This window comes from Carcharodon carcharias, chromosome 6, assembly GCF_017639515.1.
Source record: "Carcharodon carcharias isolate sCarCar2 chromosome 6, sCarCar2.pri, whole genome shotgun sequence".
NCBI classification, from domain to species: domain Eukaryota; kingdom Metazoa; phylum Chordata; class Chondrichthyes; order Lamniformes; family Lamnidae; genus Carcharodon; species Carcharodon carcharias.
This window is the reverse complement of record NC_054472.1, coordinates 34,648,604-34,663,984: the sequence shown is the minus strand read 5'-3', so window position 1 is coordinate 34,663,984 and position 15,381 is coordinate 34,648,604. Positions and strand designations below refer to the sequence as shown.

The 15,381-nt window shown below is 40.3% G+C and overlaps 1 protein-coding gene across 2 annotated transcripts in view; it reads left to right on the top strand.

Moving 5' to 3' along the window:
- fbxo15 (F-box protein 15) overlaps nt 1-14,730 on the top strand; it is a 50,504-nt gene extending 35,774 nt beyond the window's left edge. For both annotated transcript variants that reach the window (XM_041190133.1, XM_041190132.1), the window contains 5 exons: nt 601-730; nt 4,849-4,931; nt 8,897-9,042; nt 12,532-12,656; nt 14,145-14,730. In XM_041190133.1, coding sequence (XP_041046067.1) covers nt 601-730; nt 4,849-4,931; nt 8,897-9,042; nt 12,532-12,656; nt 14,145-14,414 — 754 coding nt within the window. In that variant the 3' untranslated portion in view covers nt 14,415-14,730. The remainder of the gene's footprint in view (nt 1-600; nt 731-4,848; nt 4,932-8,896; nt 9,043-12,531; nt 12,657-14,144) is intronic.
- Nucleotides 14,731-15,381: the final 651 nt, after the last annotated feature.

Sequence of the window (15,381 nt, the reverse complement as noted above, 5' to 3'; positions counted from 1 at the left end):
AAGATCATCACTGGTGTCAAATTAGAAGGCAAATGGGGGTTTTGCTGGGGCCATTTGAAGGTGTGCATGGGTAGCGCATGGAGGGGGGGCCCCCTGTTAGGCACAAGATGCTTGAATAGGAGGGAACCAACCACCCATCACTGAAACAATACTTAAGGGCATCAGTTGGCCCAAGGGCAGGCTTATCGCCTCCCTACTGTTGATAAAATTACAGTGTATGTGGGTATGTGGTCCCACCCCTGTCACTGTGGTGTAAAATTCCACTCGTAATTACTACACTACTGCATCCATACTTTAAACAATTGTACTTGGGAGCTAGGGGAAGATTAGGAGCAAACTTTTTATTGTTTTCTCTCTTCTTTTCTGACTACCTTGCATCAGTGTTCAACTTTAAACATGTAAAATTCTCCCACGTTTTCCTCCCTACCCTGCATCATTTTAACTTGAAATTGGAGTTTTCTGTAGTACCGTGAGAATCTGCTGCTTAAACTTTGGTTCCTTCAGAAAATTGAAAGTAACCTTTATTTTCTATAAGAAATTACTTAGAGCAATCACTCAAACTGGTGCATGTCTTGTGACTAATTTCAGATTTTCTTTTAGGCCTCGCTGGCGATCTCTACTTGCAGAGTATAATCTAACAAATTTGGAAGAATCAAGTACGTATATTGGTGGTGATAAGCTCGTCAGGCTACAGTGCTTATACCCTGGCGTGTTGCTGGGCTGCTGGCAAGTGAGTTAACAAGTAGGTTTTAACTTACTTTGCATCCTCATCTCTAACAAAGGGAAAAAAAACAGGCATTTATTTAAGTGCCTTTCACAGCCTTGCAACTTCCCAAAATGTTGAAGTATAGTTACTGTTGTAATATAGGAAACACAACAGCTGATTGACACAGGAAGATCCCACAAACAGAAATTAAGTAAATGACCAGATAAACTCTTTCACAACTTCCCATGATGGGATTTAATCCTAACACCGTTCCTAGTCCAATTCCATAAGCTCTAGGCTACTGTACATAGTTATACATTAAGTCCTAGAATGGGTAAGCTACACACAAGCAACTTTTATGAAATTGAGAGGCAAAGTTAGCTTGTGTGGTCTGAAACTAAGACCCCAATACTAGTGGGAAGTGTGGTAGATAGGGGAAACTCTTGCATGGCCAGGGATGTGGACGCCCTTTAAATGTTCACAGCATGACTTCATTTTAAAAAAAACAGCTGTAAACCCCTGCCTTGCACAACATGCCAAATTGACTGCCAGGTTGGTGGGAGGGAGCTTGAGCAAACATATGACAGAAGGCCACTGGTGGGAATCTGTGGGATGGTACCTGGCAGTCAGCACATGGTGGAGGTTTCAGATCAACATGGGAGAGTGGAATGAAGAGAACAACGGGCCGCAGCTTGGTCATTAGGGCTTGGTGGGTTATGGTAGGGCCAGTGAGAACACTGGGGCCATGATCAGGGTTGGGATGGCTGAAGGCTTCCTTGATGCCCGGGGAAGCACTCCTGCTTCTCTTGGCCCACAAGGATTGCTGAAAGGAGCAGATCTTTAGCATTTAATACTCCAAATCTGCTGTCGGGAGTCCCACAACGTGGGCCTACTTGCTACTGAGTTGCGCCACCAACGATGTCATCAGTGTGTGACTTTTAAATATTAATTAAGCCATTTCCTGCCTTATGTGGGAACCTTGCTGATGGCCTTATTTTTGTTAAATTTCAAATGAGTGGGAATGTTTTTTGAGTTGGGATTGCCCATCTGCTGCCTATTGGAGGAGGTGAGTGGGGTGGGTTTAAAATCGAAGCTTGTGTGTCTGTATTAATTAACCAAAATGTTAAAAAATAGAGAAATACTCGATCAATGAGAGATTCTCCTCTTAAGCAGTCCCTCAGGACTGATGATGACTTGTTTCCACTCCGAATGGATGGGTTGTGAGATGGCTGATAAGTCCAATGCATCATCTGCAGATCCTGCCACGTGTGAGGCAGGTGGTACTTGAACGGTTGTATCAATGGGTTGTTTAGAGGTTTCTGTGTTCCCGAGGCCGGAACTTCGCCTCTGGACGTTTCTGATGACGTGTCTCAATGTGCCTTCTCAAATGAGTCTTCTCCATTTTGTTTGGTCACAAGCCAGGGTCTCCCATGAGTTGGCAGATATGTTTGATCCCTTCAAGGATGCTTTGAGGATATCCCTAAAGCATTTCTGTTTTCTCCCTGGGAGTTTCATGCCATGCCCGTGTTCCGAGTAGAGCAGCTGCTTAGGGAGTACGGTGTCAGACATACGAATGACGTGCTCTGCCCAGCAGAGCTGGTTTTAGGTGATTAGCATCTGAATGCTAGTAAGTTGGCTTGGAATAAGAGTTTCCTAGTACTTGTGTAATTCTGGACATGTTGCACTATTTTAAATTATATAAGGGATAATTTATTTTCAGAACATTCACTTAAATCAATAAATAAAACTTTAATTGTATTGATTTATTATTCATTGATTTACCTTTTCATCCTGAGTCATTTTAAAAACAGTAATCAAATCACTTCACACAATTATTTTAAAAATAATCCAATTTTTTAAAATGTCTAGCTCGTTTGTACCTAATTGCATTTTGCCATTGAGTTGTACTTTGTACAAATAAACATAAAGTAATCCTATGAAATTGTTTTAATCTTAATTAATTGAGACATATATCAGACCACTATTGAAAATTTTCATGCGTGTTAACATTTTCTGTACTCAAGATGAATGGACTATTTAAATGAATGTACAGCATCTTAAAACTAAGACAAAAGTCAATGTTATAAAAAAGGAACAGATTCTTGTATTAATAGAAATATAAGTACATAATAGCAATTATTGATTACTGTTACAATCCCCATTGAGAACAATAACTTTTTAGAAAAAGAAATTCAAGCTTCCAGTTAATAGCTGAACAGATGACATGACAAAATTTCACATTTTAAGACTTTCACTATAACAGACTAAAAGTAATTGTGACTGAACAATATTTTTGTTGACAGCTTATACTTTAAACTATAGAACATAACTGTTAATGCAACTGAAAAAAATCATTATCAGGTTAACATTACAATTGTCCTTTAAGTAGACACTCAGTTCTCCCAGAACCAATCCAAAATGGTTCTTGGCTCCTGAGGGTTTACCTCCGATCTTTTCTTTTCCAAGCCTAACTTTTAACTCCAGAACTGTCTTTTATAGTGCGCGTTTTCCCAGAGACTTCTCCCTCTAGCTAAAGCTAGGCAAATCTTTCAGACTTGTTTCAACTCTTCGCTAATTTGGTCTTTCTAATCCTAGCATTAGCTCCCAACCATAGTCTTGCACGATGAGCTAAATCGTCTAGCTACCTTCAGCTGCTCTCCCTCTCCTGGATCCTGGCAGACTTCCCGTGTCTGAGAGTTTTCAGACTCCCTTCAAAGCCAGTCTCCATAGCAACCTGAATCACATGGGCCTGGTATCCAGGTAGAAATGCTGATTAGCTATCTTTGAGAACAAACTCTCTTGTATCTTGGAAGTAAACACACAATTTAAAACACAACTGTTTACAACTCTGCATTCTCAACATTTTTCTTGGACTTCAGAGACTCTCAGTCTATGTCCAGTGTTAACATAGGGGCTGCTGCCATTGCCTCTGTGTAAATACCTTGCGCCTTCTTCCCAATAAAACAACCTGTCTCTTTTAATCGATAACAATCAAATTAGTCAGGCTTGCTATCAGGCAGATCTCAGCGAAGGTCACATGATCTTTTTATTTTGCCTTAAAGTCACAGTCTCATTGTGGTAACCTTATAAACCTCATAATTGTAACAATTACCTGGCGAAGAATCAGTTACATGGATGTTGCCACACCTACATTTAGTATAAAGTAGCAAAAAGATTGCCTACAAATAAATAAAATGGGCTGAATATATTGGTATATGTGAATATGGGAAGAAATGCTTTTCATTATCGATATCAATTGCAAGTAGTATAGAACATGTACAATGCAGAAGGAAGCCACTTGAAAAACATTAGGAAATTATTTGAGATACCAAATTATTGAAGTGGGGCTGTGTGTGGGTAGGTCATGTGGTGTCTCAATTATTACTATATCACTAGTTGTGACACCTGCTGATATAAGAGTCCAGACAAAGAAATTTGTGAACTAAAAAGAATGGTGAGCAGTATTAGATTTAAGAAAATATTATCTAAAAATAACACAAAATGTTTGAAGATGAATTTGGAGAATGATTCAGTTTTCAGATTGTTAGAATTTGAGTATAATGGGATTCAGGTTGTTTTTAAATTGATTATTTTCTGTACATTAAAAGGGACAGCAAGTGTTTCTCTTAATTCAATTAAGAGTAAATTAAATTGTAATATGAAAAATTAGAAGGGTGTCTCTCTTTTTAAACACGTAACCTTTTTGCTGATTGCTTTCATAAGAACACCTTTTTAATAAGTTCAGTTCACTTGTATTTACATCACTGGGGTGAAAGAAATACTTGCATAATGGCTGCATTTCCACAAATAAACCTTGACTTTCTGTGGTCTAAAGTATCTCAAAGATGCTCAGTACGGGAGTTTATCCGCATTCCTCAAAGTTTTAATATTGAAACTATGATTAAAGCATTATATCAACAGGAAATAGATCTGCAGATCCTTGTCTGTTATGACCGCTAGCATAAAAATGATAACCAGATGCTTTATCTTCATAGTAATTGTCAAGCAGCAAAGTGGTTGTGTTTTTTTTTGCTTTACACTTATCCAATGACAGTGGCACCAGAATTATTTTCCCTATGCATGTCTAAAGATGAAGCATTGTGTTCTCCCTCATTACCAACACTTCTCATTATACTATTTAGGAAGATGGAGAATTGGCTGTTATCATTGCAAACCTTCATTTCCATCAGCTCATTGAGAAGAGCACTTTAGGATCAGTCACCTGGTAAGCAGAATTGCACTCTCTCAATATATAAAATTAGTTATAATTTAAATGTTTAAACATTTGGGCCTGAATTTTCGCAAAGCTGGAAGGGCTCTTAGCCAAAATGGCACCAGAGCCCTGAATCTGGAAGTGCTGCCCCCGCACTTACCATTTTCTTAAGGGGTGGCACGGAGGCGGGTTGTACTTTGCACATTCATGGTTCACAAAGGCAGCTGCACATGTAAAAGTGCAGCTGCTTTCAAACAGATCCAACTTTTGTTACTCAGATGTGCAAAACACGACTTGTGGGCTTTAGACATTTGAGGAAAAGGTCCAAAGCTGCTGGACTTATTTGGAGAGGTAGGGCACACTTTTGGGAGAGATCAGATACCCTTTGGGATTGTTAAGAGTCAACATGAGTGTGCATAAAAAGTAGATAAGCTCAGTGGAACTCTCAAATCATTTAAATCATCTGCCTTTTAAATTATTAAATTTTAAAAATAAACAGCCTAAAATGACTCTGCTTGCAATTTCAATCTGTTAACATAAGGGGAGGCACTTGACTAGTAACCCGGAGGTCCAGGCTAATGCTGTAGGGACACTGGTTCAAATCCCACCACGGCAATTGGAATTAGAAGCTATCCTCCGTAATGGTGACCATGAAACCATTGTTGATTGTTGCTTTTAAAAAAAAACATCAGGTTCATTAATATCCTTTAGGAAAGGAAATCTGCTGCCCTTACCTGGTCTGGTCTATGTGCCCACAGCATTGTGGTTGACTCTTAAATGCCCCCTGAAATGGCCCAGCAAGCCATTCGGTTGTATCAAACCGCTATAAAGCCTAAAAAAAAGGATGAAACTGGACAACCCAAACAGCATGTGGACTGCAGTGGTTTAAGAAGTTAGTTTACCACCATCTTCTCAAGGGCAATTAGGGATGGGCAATAAATGCTGGCCTAGCCAGCGATGCCCACATCCCATGAATGAATAAAAAAGGGTTATCATAGCGGTAGTGCAGCATGACTGACTCCACAACCTATCATCACACTGTAGCAGTGGGTTGGGGGTGGAGAAGGAGGGGGTGGTGATGGTTGTAGGTTCACAGTTTGATAGCTCTAAGTGGTTATAAGTCTTTAATGTGGGACTATGAATACAAATGTTTGCCTTCATAAGGGATTAAGTACTTGAATTATTTTAAACGTATTGAATGATTTTTTTAAAAAGTGAAGTCTGTAATAGACACTTTGAAGAGAATTCCCCCCCCCCCCCCCACCATTGCGGGGAGGTTGTGCGGGGGCAGGCACGGGTGGATGTGGACCCAATCAGTGCCCTTAATCGGGTCAGTTCCGCCATTTTACGCGGGTGGGCCAATTAAGTCTAATTCCACTATACTGCCCCAGTCCATAACCATGTAGTTTCCTGCACCTCAAGTGCATATTTAAATGTTTAAAATCTGATTAAGGTTTCTGCCACTGAAACCCTTTCAGGCAGTGAATTCAAGACTCCCATCACCCTCTGGGTGAAAAATTTCCACAGTTCCCGGAAGCGCTGTGTGCTCCCTGTTCGGGCTGGGTGGGGTTGTTCCCTGAGTCAGGTGTGTGTTCTTTCGTGCGCGTGCACAATAAGTTTTAAAAATTTTGATAAATTTTTAATAATTTTAATAAAGTAAAAAAACATTTAAGACATGTCCCCTCATGTGACAGTGTCACATGAGCTGGAACATGTCAATGAACTTAAATCAAATACATTTTTTCATTAATAAACCCTTCATGAAACCTCATCCCGTCTGTGGATGAGGTTCTATGAAAAATGCGAAGGCCGCCTGGGCTCTTCGTCTGCCTTAAGTTTGGACGGGCAGTTTTCTCAATCGCCTTAATTAGCTGAGAGCATGAGCCTTGGCCTTGGTGTCCAGATTACTGGTCCAGTGACAATACCACTACGCCACCATTTGCCCATGGTTTATACTGGGTGAGCTGGCATGGAGGATGAAAGGGTGGTGGGTAGGGGGGGCCATGAGTTGGCATTAAGTTGGCATAAGGACTGTGAGTGGTCATGGGAGTTGATTAGAGGGGCATAAGTTGACATGGAGGGTTTGAGGAAGCATGGGGGGTAGCATGAGTTGGCATGGATGGGCAGGGAGAGTGTGTGAGAGATGAAAGGTAGACGGTTTTTCTTTGTTTATATTGTAACTGGAATAAAGTCCCAGGGCACTGAGGCAGGGTTTTCAAGCAGCCCACCTCAGCACCTGCTAGCCCCTGTGGCTGTTTCCGCACTATTTCCGGGGTGGAGGGCCCAACTTCTGTGGGTGTTACCATACCGCGCCCCCCCACACCCAAATGACCCAGGAAATTTTCTCCCGAGTTGGGTTTGTGGAGTTGTGAATTTTCTTGACTCCATGCTCTCAACTTGGTGTGAAAATTCAGTCCTTGGTAACTGAAACTAAATTGCATTGGGTTTACAGAAAATTAAGATTTTTTAAATTAAACAATTATATTTGTTTATAACCTGGTCAGGTGGGCAGAAAAATAGCAAATGGATTTCAGTTTAGAGAAGTGTGAGGTAATGCATTTGCGGAGCTGAGACAAGGCAAGGAAATATACAACAAATAGTAGGCTTCTGAGAATTGTGGAAAGACAGAGGGACCTTGGAGTGTATGTTTACCCTGAACGTAGCAGGATAAGTAGATAATGTGGTCAAGAAGGCATACGAGATACCTTTCTTTCTTGGCCAGGGCCAGGAGTGGGGAGGTTATGCTGGAACTGTATGGCAACACTGGTTATACTGCAACCAGAGCACTGCATACAGTTGTGGTCACCATATTACATGAAGGATGTGATTGCATGAGAGGGTACAGAAGAGATTTATGAAGATGCTGCCAGGAATGGAAAATGTTAGCTATATGGAAAGATTGGATAGGCTGGACTTGTTTTCTGTGGCAGTGTCATGTGTCAGCCCTGGCTCAGTTGGTAGCTTACTCGCCTCTGTGTCACGAGGTTCTGAGTTCAAGTCCCACTCCAGGATTTAAATACAGAAACCAAAGCAATCTCCATAGCCATATTGAGGGAATGTTGCACTGTCAGTGGTGCTGTTTTTTAGATAAAATGTTGAATTGAGGACCTGTCTGCACCCTTGGGTGCTTGCAAAAGATCCTTCAACATATTTTGAAGAAGAGCAGGGGAATTATCTCCAATATCCTGGCCAATATTTATCCCTCAATCAACATGACAAAAGCAGATTATCTGGATATTATCAGATTGCTGTTTGTGGAAGTTTGCTTTGTGCCGTGTTTTCTACATTACAAGTGATTAAACTTCAAAAGCACTTCATTGGCTGTGAAGCACTTTGAGACATCCTGTGGTTGTAAAAAGCACTATGTAAATGCAAGACTTCCTATCGCCTTCTGTAGAACAGTGGAGGCTAAGGGGAGATTTAATTGGGGCGTATAAAATTGAGGGGTCCAAATAGAGTGGAGAGGAAAGACCTGTTTCCATTTGTAGAGAAGTCAATAACCAGAGGGAATAGATTTTAATAATTGGTGGAAGGATTAGAGGGGAATTGTGGAATTTTTTCACCCAGAGGGTGATGGGAATCTTGAATTCACTGCCTGAAAAGGTTTCAGTGGCAGGAACCTTAATCAGATTTTAAACATTTAAATATGCACTTGAGGTGCAGGAAACTACACGGTTGTGGACTGGGGCAGTATAGTGGAATTAGACCGGTCAACTCTTTTTTGGCTAGCATGGATAAGATGGACCAAATAGCTTCCTTTTGTGCTTAAATCTTTCTACATTTCTATATCAAAGATGATAATTCAGCACATGAGTTGGACATTTTTAATGCCCACCCTTTTCTGTCTATTAGGGCTTTCTTCATTAATATGTTGTTATTGTGTTACATAGTATGTATTAGAAGTTCTGTGACCTTCAGACATCATGATTTGTGTAATTTATTTGCCTTCTCTCTGTTTTATGGTTTGAAAATAAAAGTCAATATTCACCAGCGCCTCATGAGCCAGTATTGGATGACATTGACCCAGAATATGGGCTGCATGGCTACCATTGCCATATTACCTTACATAATGGAAAAAGCTCCTACATGTCTGGTAGTTTTCATAATCTGTTCTGTAAAAAAGGTAAGAAGGCTTCTATTTTAATTTGTAATGCTGTTTTATTGGTATGGAAGATATTTGCAGTTCTAGTGGTTGCACCTTGCTTACTTTTCCCTGACACACAGCAGGCAAGATTTCCCTGGTCTTCCCTTTTTGCTCTGACCCATCGAACCCACAGCTGTGATTGACACAGTTGATCTTTATTATTGAAATCATAATTATTATGGACTTGAAATGTTAACTCTGTCTTTCTCTCCACAGATGCTATCAGACCTGCTGAGTTTTTCCAGCAATTTTTGTTTTTGTTTCAGATTTCCAGCATCTGCAGTGTTTTGCTTTTACCTTAATTATTGCCACGCAAACTGGAGGAGTGGAACATAAAATGTACATCTTTGCATTCACTGCCCGTTTTAGTTGTAAATCTCAACATGTTTGTCCCCAAAATCTGCCAGTCCTCTTGCTCTAAGTTGAAGGCACAATTCTTGCCCTTTGTCAGTTAGAAGGTTGAGGGAATTTGAGGGTGATGGGCACCTGGAACTCACTGCTTGAAAGGGTGGTAGTGACAGAAACCCTCAAAGATCAGAGAAGTTCTTGGTATGCACTTGCTAGTGCCATAATCTAAAATGCTGTGGACCAAGAATTGGAAAGTGTGAATAAGCTGGGTGGCTACTTGTCAGTTGGCATGAGCACGATGGCCTGAATGACCTACTTCTGTAAATTTCTATCAAACTACCCCTATGGTTACTGTGTCACCCTTGTGCTATGTATCTCTAATTTTGTCCTTTATACTTTGCCTAACTATACAACTACCATTGGGGAGGCCTGTAAACCACTCCCACCAGTGTTTTCTGCCCTTTGTTGTTTTAGTTCCATCCAAACTGATTCTACATCTTGATTAACCAGGCTAAGATCCTTTTTCTGTACTGCCATAATATCATCCTTTTATTATCAGGGCTACTACCACCCCCTTTACATTCGTTCCTCCCGCCCCCACCCCCTTGCCTCCTTCTCCATTTTCCCTATCTCTTCTAAAAGTTAAGTATCCTGGCATATTTGGTTCCCGACCTTGTTACTCTGCAACCACATCTCTGTAATGGCTGTTAGATCAAGTTCACCTGTACTATTCATTTAAGTTTTCACGAGAATACTTCCATGCATTCAGATGTAGTGCCTTTTGCTTTAACTTTATTTTTGCGATGTCACCTTAGTCAATAGTGCTTTATTTCCTTTGTTAAGCTCTTTGTTCCTTCCTGACCCACTTTGCCTATTTTTACCCAAATCGCTACTTTGCCCTACAGCCTTGACATTTCTCTGCCCATTCCTGAATGCTCCCACCCTCCTCCATTAGTTTGAAAAACCTGTCTTCTCTGCTAGTTTTTCAATTTGCCTAGACACTGGTCTCAGGTCAGTTTAAGTGGAGCTTGTCTCAATGGTATAGCTCCCTCTTTCCCCAGTACTAAGTGCCAGTGGCCCATGAAATGAATCCTCTGCCTCCCACAATTGTCCTTCAGCCACACATTCAATCTTCTAATCTGTTTATCCCTATTCCAGTTCGAGTATGGATCAGGTAACAGTCCAGAGGTTGTTACCTGTGAGGTTTTGCGTTGTATTTTAGACCCTAGCTCCTCAAACTCTCTCCCAGTGGAAAATCGTTCCTAGCTCTGTCTATGCCATTGGTTCCTACGTGGACCACGACAATTGGTTCCTCCCTTTCTCACTCCAAATTCGTATCTAGCTGCGAGATGTCCTTGACCCTAGCATTGGGCAGGCAGTGCAAACTTCAGAACTCCTGGTTGTGGCTCCAGGGAACAGTATCCATCTCCCTGACCATACCTATCACTACCACATCTTCACTCCCCTGCTTGAATGGCCTCCTGTACCACAATGTTGTGATCAGTTTGCTCATGCATACTGCAGGCTTTGCCCTCATCCGCACTGGCAGCAAGGACTTGGATAAGGGCAGAGGCTGAGGCTCCTCCAGCACTGAGTGGCAGCCAAACTCTCCTGACCCTAACTGTTAACCAGACCTATACCCTACCTAACCTGAAGGGTGTAACTGTCTCCTTGATCGGGTACCTCTTCCCCCTCCCTAATGCCCTGCAATGCCTGCACCCTGGACATCAATTTAACAACCCTGAGTTGATCAAGTTCATCAAGGTGCAGGCGCTTAACTGCAGGTGTGGTTGGCCAGGATTCTGATATATCCTGCAAACTCCCACATGTGGCAGTTGTGGCATACCACTTTTGGTGGGATTCCTATGCAATCTTGTTTTACTTATTAAATTATTAAATTAATATTAAATTAGAATTTGGGGGATCTTGTTTAAGCTGCTCTGGTTCTTACTGTTTTACACTACTCTTTATTTTTGTTTGTTGGCTCCTTCATTTTATTTATTTATGTCAGATGAAGCACTTTAATGTTTATATTCTGTTTAGTTAATTTTTGTATTCCCCTAGATTTGATTGATTAATTAAACAATAAATTGTACAGTAGTTAGTTATAAAGTAGCTGTAGTTCCTTGGGATCTACCCGTTCTCTGACATCACATTTTCAGATTTATAATTTTTCTGATTTTTCCCTGCTTTAGAGAGACAACTCCCCCTGCCCTTTATGACCTCTCCTCGTGGCCACTTCCCCCATATTAGATTTTGCATTTTCTAGTTTGGGAAGAAGTTGAAACTATGGTGAGTTTAAGAGCAGAGAGTAGAGAAACTTGGGTTGTTTAGATTAGTGCAGGGAAAGTTAAGAGAATTTTGAAATGAGGTATTTGAAATTATGAATGAATTGGGAGTGGGGGGTGGGGAGGAAAAATATTTGCATTGAGCTGTAAATCGGTATCTGGAGGATATAAATGTTAAATAACTAAGAAGAGGTTAGGAGATTTTTAATGTAGGCTGTCAGCAAAAGCATTCCCCTTTCAGAAATGGTGATGAATCCATAATGACTTTGACTTTAAAGTGAATTTGAACTATATAAACCCAGTGCTTGTTGGTAAAAGAAAGCACTGCCTGTACCAATCGCCTTCCTTGTGCTGGTCATTTGCATGTTAATGAAGTGCAATCAGAGAGGCAGACTGGAGCTGGGGAGCCAAACTGCTTTCAAACTAAGTTTGTGCAGCACCTGGTTCAGCAGGAGACCTATTGGAAGGTCTGGGAATAGCAGCAGGAGATTTGCTGGAGGGTCTGGGAGCAACACCTGGAGCAGCAGGAGATCTGGAAGCAGGTGAGTAAAGCTGAGTGAAGTCAGTCAGTCATTTATCAAAATCAACCCCAAAATAACAAAATAAAATTCAATACAATTTTATTCGAGGGAGTTGGGTCAGGCCATCATTGTTGAGGCCAAACTAACTTTTTTTTCTGAACAAAAAACTTGCTCATATCAAAAGTCTGGTTTCCTTAGAGGGCATGATGTTTGTGTCACTATTTTCTACGTACTCTAATGAGCATTTTAGTTCTAACTACTTGATCACTGGGTTCTGGTGTTGCGAACTTAATGTTCTTTCCCAATTTCAGAAAACATCCTGGATGGCTTCTTGCAAATAACGGTCATAAGTTCAAAGAAAGAATCACAACACAGCACCATCAGTGGAAATCTCTACTTCCCTTGGAATACAGAATTCCTTAAAGGAAATATTCAGGTGTGAGAATTAGTGTTTTTGTCCTGAAAATGGCTTTTTTTTCTGGTTGTTTATAAATCCTTTGATTTCAATATCTTTTCCCATACTATACCCATCATTGGACCACACATCATCTGTGATCTAAATGGGAGGAGACCTACTTCCATCCATGTAGCTTCTTTGTAGCAACTTCATATCATGAAACAGTAGTCTGGAACTTCTTTTTATCTTCTTACCATACCATGGAAGAGTGTTTGGCTTCCACTTAATATCTTTCGAATGAGCTTGGCTGAGGCAGAAAAATCAGGAAAGTCTTGAATTGTATTCTTCCACTCCATGGTACTTCCACTCCATGATGGTTTAGAGGCACCTGGACATAACATAAACAAGGTCTCAATTCTTTTGTCAATATTTTCCCTTACTAGGGCCACTGTAGCACACATAGATGTTATAAGATTAATTGCTAATGCAAGTTGGAAATGTTACATGATTACGATTCATCTCAACTTTGTTCAAAATAAACTAATGCCCTGTTTATCGTGCCATAATTGGTTTGCTGCTCAACTTTAGGATAATTTGCCTTAAGGTAGCTGCAAAAATATCCCTCACTTTTAAAGTGATGGGCAGTTGTCTGAGACCCTACTATTGACTGCTATTCAGTGATTTCTTTGTAGATTTTGGATGGAGACAGTAAAAGGAAAGTAAAGAACTTGCATTCATATAGATTCTTTCATTACTTCAGGATCTCCTGACATGCTTTGCAGCCAGTGGAATAATTAATAAAGTGCAGTTACTGTTGTATTTTAGGGAAACATAGCAAATTAGAACACAGCAAGATACATGCTCAGATATTCTATCTTGGTGAGGTTGGTTGAGGGAGAAGTATTAGCCAGACCCTAGGACAATTCCCTTGATCATCTTTGAATAATGTCATGCAATTCACTCGAGAGAGCAGGCAAGGCCTCAGTTTAATGCCTCATCCAAAAGACACCACTTTTGACAGTGTTGTGTTGTCTCAATACTGCACTGCAATGTCTATGGTGTAGATTATGTGCTTGACTCTCTGAATGGGAACTTGAGTTCATGAGCTTCTGACTCAGGTGACAGGACTACTTGCTGAGCTAAGGCTGACAGCTAATCAGGCTTTGTTATCATTGAATAGTCCGTTGATCCTCAACCTGAGGAATGGCACTTGGATGATTACCAGAGGGCTGAAACTATACACCAACATTGACTATCGCTTCATGGAGCAGAGAAGGGAAAATGGAGTGGGGTGTTATTTACAGATTTCAGACTAGCATCTTTACTTGGAGCCATGAATTATGCTGAACTGTAAAATTTATTGTCATGCAGCTTTCCCATAGTACTACAAAATGCAAGCTGGTACAGTACATTTTCACTACAGTTTTGGAAAAGTATTACTAAATTGTTCTTAGCAATTGGATTTAAGTTGGCGTACTTTTTAACATTATTTTCAAAACATTGTCTTGAATTTAAATTTCATTTCAGCACTGTTGCTTAATGGACGTGACTGTTCTGGATGAAGCAGAAAAACCGTTTTGGTGTGTAAGTTCACCAGTAGCTATGCATTCAGTCTGTACACCTGACATAAGATATAGCTACCTGGGCAAGAGGCAGGCAGTTGATTATAAGGATCCTGAAGGAAAAGTTCATATGGAGCTAATGTGGTTGGAAGAAGAAAAGCAATATTATATTGTCAACCTTGTCCTTTATTTCAATATTAAAAAAATAAATGCCTGGTTTGCAACAAATTACTAATTGTTTATATTAACCCCTATATGGCTGACTTTAGCAAATAGCTGTTCCATTTACATAAACTGAGGTAGCAACCTGAGTTGAGTCATGAGGCTGGATTCTCTGAGGACTTCCAATATTCAAAATTGATTGTTTCTTTTGAAAAAAAAATCTGACCTGGTCATGATCCTAGAGATTGGATTACAGCCTCAAACACCTTCCTTTCTGATAATGGTTTCTTCCATCTTAAAATGTTTGTTTCGAGTTTGCTAAGGTTATTTGCCTGCTTGCACTAGGCAACAATCATGTTTTCAAACAGTCTTAAGTGTCAGGGATTGCTGTCTATCCTGTTAACATTTGTTGTATTCACAATAAATTGGTTCTCATTTGAAAGACCTGTAGTAACGTCTTGTCTTAACACTGGGCTGCTATATTTTCTTGCACCTTTGGTTAATTCCATTACCTTTTTAAGAAGTCTGACTCTGTGAATGTGGGGTTTGGAGATTCTGAAGATCTCTCACAAAAAGCAACAGATTTGGAGAAAGAGAAATGAAAGGAAAGATGCCTTGGAGGAATGAGTGAGTGACTTGTAAACTGGCATCAGATGCCCAAAAATAGAAGTGCAGCGAATCTGAAGCATTAAATCTGTATCTAACATTTATTTTCTGGCTTGTGTAGTAGGGTGTAATCCTTACTGCATTTCCTTGAGTTGGACCTGTGTTACCAATGGTTGTGTTCTTTCAGCAGCTGAAATGTGTATGCATGTAATTTGATAGAAATGTGGAGCACTTTCTTCTGCTTTCTTTCAAGAGACCTCAAGCAGCTCCAGCAGTTGAAAAGCTAGGTAATGGCATTGTTTCTAATTAAGCCTAAGGTGGCTGTTGGGGAATGTTAAAGTAGCTGATGTGAGGTTTTTGGATCCCAGTAATACAGCTGATTTTTAAATGGTGTAGGAACATTTTTGACAGCTATTTTATGTAGTGTTTTAAAA